Source organism: Neodiprion pinetum, chromosome 2 (genome assembly GCF_021155775.2).
Source record: "Neodiprion pinetum isolate iyNeoPine1 chromosome 2, iyNeoPine1.2, whole genome shotgun sequence".
In the NCBI taxonomy this organism is placed as follows: domain Eukaryota; kingdom Metazoa; phylum Arthropoda; class Insecta; order Hymenoptera; family Diprionidae; genus Neodiprion; species Neodiprion pinetum.
In genome coordinates, this window is record NC_060233.1 from 2,543,526 (window position 1) to 2,553,516 (window position 9,991).

Sequence of the window (9,991 nt, forward strand, 5' to 3'; positions counted from 1 at the left end):
ACCGCCAAAATCCTGATCACGTGATTTCGGGAAGTGAGGCGCGTATCGATCGCATATGCGCAGTAATCAAATGATTGTGCTGGTGTCTGAAGTGGTTGTGGTTGTGGTTGTGGTGAATTAATGACGTTGATAGAGGTTATGAGTTTTGTTTTACTGATCTCATTCCATTTTAGAGGCAAATAACAAGGTAATAAGAATGAACTCTGGTCAGTTTCACCGTGTTTTTAAAAATCATGATAGAATTTTGCGACAAATTTTCATGTGCTTTTTTTCCACTCCGCGTTTCTTATTCTTCTAAACATTATCAAAGTCTCAATATTGTCTTTTCTGCAGTATTGATATGTAACTAACAAAATTGAGATAAGAATTACTTACGTCAATTATCGTAACTATCGGTACGAGTCTATCTTGAAATTATTTCCTTATTTGTAGTTCTATTTATCTTGGCCTCCAGAAAAATTTCCCCTCAACAGGCTTGATTTATTAAGTTATGATTTTTACGTAATAGATGTTTGAAAAAGAGAATAAGTAACAATCCCATTTTAATGTCAATGTAGCTAGGCAAATTATTTTGCATTTGGTAAGCCTCAATTATCATTTTCTGAAAGTACACTTGTTTACAGATCTGTAATTAGGTATGCGAAGTAAATAAAGAAGAGGTTCGGAGGCAGTTGTGTTTTATATTTAGGTTCATAAGGACCGTTTGACAGCTTTGTGGTAATTGAAAATATTTTATTGTTTTTTCAATTACTAGTAAATAAAATCAACAAAACGTAAGTTTCACATTAGGCTTTCATTTTCAAACCAAAACTGAGGATCGTATAGGAATTATTTGACAATTTGTCTACATTGTAAAGCTTGGATTTTTAGGATTCAAAATGAAGAAATTTAAGAGAGCGCAAGCGCAAAATCAAGCGGCGATCGAAAGGCACATGGTTACACATCCTATGGTAGAATCGTCGAGCGACGAAGAAGATGAAACTGGGCAAGAGATATTGGAACAAGCTGTTGGAAAGGTCCTGACTTCCTACCAAGATCAAGGTGGAGATCCTGAAAAAATCCTATCTTATTTGGCTGATACTTTTCAATCTAACGGCGCTGTTTGCTTGATATGTATTTCGTCGGTGAAGAAAACAGACGCAGTAAGTTTGAATGAAGAATTTGTCATGATAACACTCTCATCGCTGTTCAGCCAGTAGAAATTGTTTTGTCATGTTTTATCCTAATAAATTATTGATGCAGATATGGAGCTGTACCATGTGCTACTCATTTATGCATCTCCCGTGCATTCAGCACTGGATTCGAGACAGCCTTGCTTACAAGCGGGACCGTGGAATTTCTCAATTATGGGCATGGTGGGTTCCATCAATTGTTAACTCGCTGTTAAATTCTGACAACTTTTGTTCTTTTCAAATCAAGTCTGATGAGCAAATAAATCTATGATACACCTTTATTATCGATGTCCAGAGTTAATGACAATTGAGTCTGATTATTGCAGCCCAAAATGTCGTACAGAGTATGCCGAAGACGAGGCTCCGCAACACTATGAATGTTTTTGCGGAAAGACGAGAGATCCATCATATCAACCATGGTGCGTACCACATTCTTGCGGAGAAGCATGTGGAAAACTTCTCCAACCAAAATGCGGGCATTCCTGTGTTCTGCTATGTCATCCCGGACCTTGTCCTCCGTGTCCGAAAATGGTTTCTTCCAAATGCTACTGTGCCAAATCAGCCCCTCGTCCGAGACGCTGTAACGCCAAAGAATGGAGCTGCGGCGCTGTTTGCAGCAGGAATTTGAAATGCGGGAAACACACGTGCAGAGAAATGTGTCATAGTGGCGAGTGTCCGCCATGTCCGGAGAAGGTTTCCGCGACTTGTCACTGTGGGAATAAGACCGAGCTGAGGCCATGTTTCGACACGGTGTGGCGGTGCGATAAACCGTGCAGAAAATCCTTATCTTGTAACGTCCACGTTTGCCAAGACGTCTGCCATCTGCCCGGAGACTGTGGCGATTGCCTGACGGCCAAAAACAGGTCGTGTCCGTGCGGGAAGAGGAAGTACAAGATTTCCTGCAAGCAGGAGGCAGCGACGTGCGGTGATACTTGCGAAAAATTACTGGATTGCGGAGCACATTACTGCAACAAACGCTGTCATCTCGATAGCTGCGGGCAATGCTTGGAGGTGGTTACCAAATCGTGCAAATGCGGTGCTCACAAAAAAGAGATAGCTTGCGCCAAAGTGTTTCACTGCGACACGAAGTGTAAGCAGATTCGGTTGTGCGGACGGCATCCGTGCAATAAAAAATGCTGCGACTGTGTGAAGAAGAATAATTTCAATCCTTGCGAAAAGACTTGCGACCGTACTTTAAGTTGTCGCAAACACAAATGTTCCGCTCCTTGCCACAGCGGCCCATGCTATCCCTGCCAGAGGACAGACACTATACAGTGTCGATGCGGTTCGAGCAAAATTGTCATACCTTGTGGTACAGCCAAGAAGATTAAACCACCTCACTGTAATAAAATGTGTAAAATTCCACCGATTTGCCACCATCCAAAACGAGAGTCGCACAAATGCCACCAAGGACAGTGTCCACCCTGCAAGAAACAATGTGCCTTGGCGCATAAAAAGTGCGGTCACATTTGCCCAGTGCCCTGTCACACCAAGGTATGGGTAAAGGTGAATGGTATAACTCAACCAGCTGGGCCGTGGGAAAAACAGAGGGACAAGATGCAGCTGAAAACTCTGCCTTGTCCACCCTGCCAAGTTTCAGTAATGGTCACTTGTTTAGGTGGGCATGAAACTTTGCCGTGGCCGTGCCACAAGGCGGTATCAAGCTGTTGCCAAAGGCCTTGCGGACAATTGTTGAGCTGCACAAATCATACCTGCATGTTATTGTGTCACGTTGTACAAGCGTCGGGAGACAATGGACAACCAACGCCATGTGAAGAATGCGAAAAGCCGTGCGTCATACCCAGACCTCAAGGATGCACTCATACTTGCCCCAGCATCTGTCATCCGGCTCCTTGTAAACCCTGCAAACAAATCGTACGACTTCCTTGTCACTGCAGCATCAATACTTTGTATATTCGCTGCTCTGAGCTCACTTCGGCTAACGAAGAGACTAAGAAGGAGATGTTCAAGTGTGGAAATCAGTGCCCTAAGAATGTAAGTATCGTCATAATGATACCATAATTGGTATACGATTTCAAAAAAACTCGACACTTTTATTGTACTGTAAAGATAACTTGAATTAAAATTTGTTGTTTACATTCCACAGTATCCATGCGGGCATCGTTGCATAGATGATTGTCATCCAGGATTGTGTGAACGAGCCGAAGAGTGTAATAAAAAAGTGAAAATTTGGTGCAAGTGTAAAAGATTGAAGAAAGACATTTCTTGTCGCATTATAAGATCTGGCGGAGCTGTAGTTGAATGTGACGCTGTGTGTCAGGAGAAAAAGAAAGAACGAATTCAAGCCCAAGAGGCTGAGGCAGAGAGGAAAAAGAGAGAAGAAGAATTGCGCAACCAAAGAGAGGTGGAAAAGTTTGAAAGAAAGTTCAAACCTAGACGTAAGTGTAAGGACAAGACGAATAACGAACCGCGCGTTAAGGAAACAAAGTTTAACTACCTTAAGTGGCTCGCAGCTATCTTGGTATTTGCCATAGCTTGCCTGGTCGCTTTTTATAGCGTGGACATGCAAATGGTACCTCATTAATTTCTATTGTACCAAAGAATAATACTTGGATTTCTCAATCGTTACGCAACAGGGATCTTGAAGTATCGTGGACTATTGTTTACTTTAGTAATTTATTGCTTATTTCATCCCAATAAATTTCAATAATAGGTCTGTTTCGACCAAATTGTGGGGTACAATATGAGTGTATTACCCACATTCGGGTAGTTTATTATTCGAACATTAGATGTTATTACGTATTAGAGTCGCATTATGTGGTGCGAAAACTGTGTATCAAACCAGCAATGGTCCTTCCTTGTGTTTTGGAAAAACTCGTGCACAGCAAGTACAAGGGTATAAACATAAGTGAATTTGGTGTCTGGAATTTTACAGTGTATGTTTTAGTCTTTATTCTGACGTGATATTTATTGTTAGATTAAGAAAACTTTCATTTATCTATCTAGACAAGTACAAAATAAGATCAGTCATTAAAGGCACAAAAATTTCTTACACATTTTAAATGTAATCAATAGTATTTGATTGTTTAAGGGATACATTGATTAATTTCACTTTGGAAATAACCAGCCTAAAGGTAATCCAGGTAAAAAGAAATGTTTTGACAAAAATTTTAACTGTTAGGGAAGAAAAAAATTTTACAGAAAATTTAATTTCTGCAGATTAAGTATACATTGACGCATAAACGTTTAATAGTGATTGAAATAAATGTTTGACAGTATTTGAAGAACATACTTTATTGATTAATCTTATCAGCGAAAATCTGAAAGTACAAAATATTTGGCGACTAGATAGGGTGTAGCAGAATGTGAAAAGTGGGTGAAACTTATTCAACCTAATTTTAGTAATTTTTTAATAATTCTAAGCATTGATGATCGTTGCATAATAATCAATGGCTCATCATTATTACACGATTTTTTATCACTTATCTCGACAGCTCTAAAGAGATTAATGCGAATACGTTGATCACGTGTAGTGGTTTTAGTTTTTCTTAACTTTTTTCGAACTTATCACCTGACCTGTTTTCTTAGCATCAACTGCTTTGCCGTTATTGTTACCACAGAGAAAACAGTTAGTAAAAACAGCGAATGCAGCTATAAAAATTGTCGCAAGAACAGTGATGTATTCAGTTCGATTTTTCAAGGGAGTTCCACATGCCGTGTACCAATGTGAACCATGACGCGGCGGCTTTCCTCCTGGTAAACAATCCCAGCCGATGTAATCTTCTCGATTATTCTCTGTACACAGATATTTATTCTTGTAGAGGGTTTGGCCGAGAGCAGAAGTGATTCCTACTATTTCATCACACGGACCTATACGCTCATGGAAACCAATAGATACTTCTTCGGAGGGATCGCCAATAATTGTTAAACCTAGACGATAGAAACAATTGTCGTGTTAAATTGACGCCTGCATAAGTGTTTTTCAAATGTTTTATGCGTACTCACCGAGGAATAACGAGTAATACACCAGCAAATACACTGGGATTATATAGTCGATTGTTCTGTTACTGACAATGGAATTTTTCTTCAAGCTACACCGGTCGCCGCTCCATGCGAGAACCAGGAATACAGTAAATAAAAAGAAGAAAGTCACTTCCGAATGAATGCCGTAGTGGTCGTGGAGAGGATGGTAAAGAGGCAAGAACAGCAGGACTCCGCCAGGCATACCAAGTAAAGCTGGTAGCACAGTGCACACAGTTTCCTTGAAGCACCTGCGAAGAGTACGAACAGAACGATTCATTATCTCCGGTACTTTTGCACCACGGATTGCGAAAACATGATCAAACAGACGCGACATCATTTTTGGCGAGGTAAACTAAGTGGCAAAAATCTTACTCACGATTTGCTCGCCGTCCATTGTTCCTTGCTTTCTGTAAAGAGACGTCTCGTTCCGTGAAAGAAGAAGGTGAAGCTTGCGGCAAACGCTGCGTGAAAGTAATACGAGTTCCAAGGAACAAAGTAGTGCCGATCGTATATGTTGGGATCAGTGGCGTGCCAGGACCAGTGAAGGAATCTCACAGAGACTATGTCGTAAGGAATGTCAATGAGGACTGTTATCAGGCCTACGGCGAATGGTTCGCTCCAAGCAGGCAGTCGCAGTTGCTTCACAGCGATGGATGCGTTGTATATGAATACAACATCTGGAAGATTTGGTAAAAATTTTTCCAAATTTCTACTTTCATAATGAAAGTTACAGTATTGAGAAAGAGCGAACTCGTTTCTCCAACTTCATACTCACACACCAAGATTATATGGAGCGGCAAACGCCGTCCAATCAGAATTATCGGTGTCTGGGAATGCCAAAAGTTGTCGATGTCTGGAAGGTTGTAGCTAATCGCCTCTACAACTATTCCATGGAGTATAATACCCACCCATAAATGCACGTAGCGACGTCCGCTTTTCAACGCTATACGAAAATGTAAGTGAATATAAAAATTTGATGGACTCTTACTGCTAGATTTTCAGTGAATATCAGAAAATATTCAAATCAATTTCGGCGCACGCTTAAATATATAGTTTATTAATTGTTTTTCCTTTCCATGGTTATTTTAGAAACTCAAAGAGATCGCAGTGTGGTTGATTATTATATTTTTTCGGATAAATTTATCCACCAGGTTTCTACACCATCGTTGATCAATTAATCGTCTGAAATTAAATCTCGACGAATCCTATTTATTATCATGATAGTAACCTAATCGGTGAGGAAGCTTAAAAATCAAGGAATTCTTAAAGATCCTGTAATCTATAATTCGCATTTGAAAACGATTCGCACGTTTAGTTCAGGTTTCTTTCAATTTTGTAATCAAGAAAGCCAGGAGTTTTATTATGCAAATTCGAATTTTTAAATTTACTTCTTTCTGTAACTTCTTGTTTCATTCACTTTTTACGATCCTTTTTATTTAACGATTGCATTTAATTTTAAACTTTTATGGTAAAGAATCTTCGACACCAATTAACACCTCTTAAAGAAACGTATTTCTAACTTGATGATTTTTCGGAATAAAAAAGGAGAAGCGGATCTTAAGTGGAAAGATCCGTGAAACCGTGCATCTTATCTTCGCATAATTACAGTTATTTAAATTCTTCTAATGGGTTCAGAGCATAAAATGTTTCCCAAAAAATTTATGATCCATCGAAACGAGTTTTTGGACTTTATATTGTCATCTATTTTTGCAAAGATTTATATTATATAAATCGGTTGTGTAATAAGCGTTACTCTGGCAGGGGAGAAAATTGATTAAAACGACGCACTGGTTACCATGGAGAAGGGTGATAAAGCCACCGACTAGGCACAACACCTGCACCATGATGTAAGTTGGTTGAGCCTTCCACATCACGGTAACATCGTTGAAAGCCACAAACCAGTCGAGAAACTGCAAAAAGAACAATCGCCGAACGTCAGAAGGACGGTTAAAAAATAGAAGACTAAAAAACAAACTGAAAATTAAAGAACTCCGGCCCAAAGAAGATCAATACGATCATTCTTAAAACTACGCCAGATATTTATGTAGTGGAACGAATTTCACCAGTTGAACAGAGAGATGGAGCTATGAGGATGAAACTAGTAACGTTACCGTAATAAAGATGCATGTTTACGAAAAATGGCTAATTCGCATCTTTATGACTCTCCGAAATTTAGTAAACCAATTATAATAAACAAAATGTACAATAATTCCGAAGAGCCAACTTCTTGAAAGTCATCCTAAAATTGACCACCCTGGTGAAAATTTTAACTACTACGAATTTTTACAGAAATTTGAACATTTCGTATTATTTCGTACAAAACTGTAAATATGCATAGTTATTTGTAAAGAATTGTTAATTTTCGTTAAAAATTTTAGTATCTTGTAGATTGTTTACTGAAAAAATACAAATTTTCACAAAAATCTACAAGTTTTTTTGCGAAACTATGCGTACTTACAATTTTATAAAATTCTACGAAACGTCCCTAATTTTTGTCTATTGATGTATCGTTACGTTAACTTTACTAACTTAAGCTTCATGAAATCGTGATAAAAAAAAAACTAACTCACCCCATTAAATTCCAGGTCTTTGATTTCCTCGGCGAATCCTGGCAAGTCGCGTTTATTATCCATGGCTCGTATGAAAAAAGGAGCGCGCGTGAGCGCAAGAAATGCAGGGCTAATTCGAGCTGACTCGGCGACTTGTTGCAGAACTATCCGCAGGTCCTGGAAATTATCGCGATTAATACAACGTTATCACCGTCTGCGAAAGTAATCGGCCAGCTGTTCGTCAGCCCTGTGGAGTTTGGCAGGAATCCGGGATGTTATCTTGCGATATAAATTTGTTTATCGTTGTTTGTACTCGATGGCGTGAGGGAGACGCTGAAATAACTATCTCAAGTTGCTGAAATAAAAAAGTAAAGAAAAATCAACACTCTGTAGTCGTGTATAACACAGGGTTGTTATCAGCATACTGGAGCGTTTTCTTGACGCATCATACTTTATTCACTATTATTCTATTTCCCCGGGAATATTAAACTCACAATACGTGGACATTACCAGTGCGCATCCGTTAATCATCGTTAAACTGTTATATCAACGCCGACACGAACGACACGCGATAACTGCACCGCAACCGCGTTATAATGAGCATAACGCTTATCGTTGCAGCAAGTGGCATTATTATTGCCCAATAATAATCTTATCCTACATTCATACACAAGAGACTTTGTATGCCACTGTATCACAAACGGCCGGTAATCAGCCAGTTGCCGGCCGGCCTCGCAATGTATTTCAAATTGAACTTCAGACCTCGACTCTTGTTGAAAATACAGGATCGGATGGGTTCTTTGAAATTATCGACTGATTATCCACTTATCGTTAACTGCCAAGATGTCATAGTGGCGACAAACGTGCCCGTGACGTAGCTGCTAAAAATCGTGATATTGCGTCATACAGTAATTCAATGTTTTTGGTTGTCTCAGGTGAATATTTACTTTTTAAAGCGTGTGTTTTAAGCATTTTTGACGTTAAGGAATCCGATTATAACCGTAGAAAGTTATTTATACAACACGAGCATGTTTTACGCGGTTTTTCATGCTTGGTTTCCGTACTTAAAGTACCCGTTTCGCGAATGCGCATGCGCGGGGTACAGAAAAGACAATTTTTAAGTCCTAGGAGTTGAAAGTAGTCGTTTCTGTACTCCGCGCATGCGCTGTTGCGAAAAAAAATCTGACATTACGCGATCCTTACCTCAATTTCGTGCTTGATCAAAAAACGCGCGACATACTCTTACTATAATGTGAAGAATCGTGTGCAACGAGGAGGCAACGGTCTTTTCGCATCGCGTATTTGCAATATTCATTTTCGGGTCACTTGCGAGTCATGTTATAAACTTACGTTCGGCCCTAAAAGACCGAGTTGCATCCTCGTTACACAATATACTATTTTCCGCGCATACATACAGTTCTGAGCCCTCGAAGTTGACGAATTTTTGATCATTTTCGTAAACGGCGTCATAAAACAAACGGGCCTTTTACCGGTTAACATCAGATCTTTTCTATATACATAGACTAACGCATAATGTGTAGAAGCAGCTAACTAACCCTTCAGTTTTATTAGTATTATTATTATTTTTTTTCTATTATAGAGTTTATCATGTGACATAGATACATATTATGTATGCACACACATCAGTTTGAACTACGGAGGCGGCGCGCGAAACTCTGCTTCGATATTCAAATTCTTCAACGGATCTTGGCGTGATCGGCACGTTGTGCGAGTTTCTTTTTCACGTTTAAGCATTAAGAACCGGTCAAACAAGGGGCCTACTATAACACACGTGTGTGCAGAGTTGATACTCGGGTAGTTGTAGGTCGGAGAATATTTCGTGGAATCTTACTATACGTTACGATGGAATTCTCGCAGTTTATTTTATTACTCTTTTCTTCGACCTTTCTTTTTTCCGCTCTGCCGCTCTCCGCTCGTCTCGTCTCTCTTTCTCCTTAAAGATATTACGTCCGGAGGGCGGAGCGGAGCGAGGAGATACCCAGCGTAGTGGGTTCATAGTAAAACCCGTACGTCGAATCGCGACGACTATAGTCTGTTGTTACGATCTCCGATCTCCTCGCCACCGCTTATACACTCTTTCACAAACCGCGTTGTGACGTTTTTTATACCTCATTTTCATTTACCCTCACGAGGATGAAAGGATTTGAATAAATCCCTGGCTAATTTATAGAATTATAATAATATACCTCTCGCTGCTTCAGGCTATAAGACAAAGGTAGCGCAGCTTGAGAGAGAAACGGAACATAAATAAAAAATGAAAATAAA

General features: G+C 39.6%; 2 protein-coding genes across 5 annotated transcripts; one reads left to right on the forward strand and one right to left on the reverse strand.

The window, feature by feature from the left end:
* Positions 1 to 81: 81 nt before the first annotated feature.
* LOC124213340 (NF-X1-type zinc finger protein NFXL1) lies at positions 82 to 7,295 on the forward strand. 3 transcript variants are annotated; one of them, XM_046614573.2, is made up of 8 exons: positions 82 to 149; positions 188 to 206; positions 871 to 1,142; positions 1,243 to 1,355; positions 1,499 to 3,167; positions 3,280 to 5,151; positions 5,225 to 6,111; positions 6,918 to 7,295. In XM_046614573.2, the coding sequence occupies exons 2-6, from the start codon at positions 197 to 199 to the stop codon at positions 3,715 to 3,717; spliced, it is 2,502 nt and encodes an 833-aa protein (XP_046470529.1). In that variant the 5' UTR covers positions 82 to 149; positions 188 to 196; the 3' UTR covers positions 3,718 to 5,151; positions 5,225 to 6,111; positions 6,918 to 7,295. The 3 variants fall into 3 exon arrangements, with proteins under 3 accessions (XP_046470529.1, XP_068990099.1, XP_046470536.1); XM_069133998.1 differs by having other exon boundaries at positions 143 to 206; XM_046614580.2 differs by lacking the exons at positions 82 to 149; positions 188 to 206 and adding an exon at positions 226 to 395.
* LOC124213344 (uncharacterized) lies at positions 4,412 to 7,855 on the reverse strand. Of its 2 annotated transcripts, XM_046614585.2 has the most exons (6): positions 7,727 to 7,855; positions 6,952 to 7,066; positions 5,932 to 6,099; positions 5,533 to 5,833; positions 5,139 to 5,404; positions 4,412 to 5,063 (listed from the first exon to the last, which is right to left on the reverse strand). In XM_046614585.2, the coding sequence occupies exons 1-6, from the start codon at positions 7,787 to 7,789 to the stop codon at positions 4,672 to 4,674; spliced, it is 1,305 nt and encodes a 434-aa protein (XP_046470541.1). In that variant the 5' UTR covers positions 7,790 to 7,855; the 3' UTR covers positions 4,412 to 4,671. The 2 variants fall into 2 exon arrangements, with proteins under 2 accessions (XP_046470541.1, XP_046470543.1); XM_046614587.2 differs by lacking the exon at positions 7,727 to 7,855 and having other exon boundaries at positions 6,945 to 7,066.
* Positions 7,856 to 9,991: the final 2,136 nt, after the last annotated feature.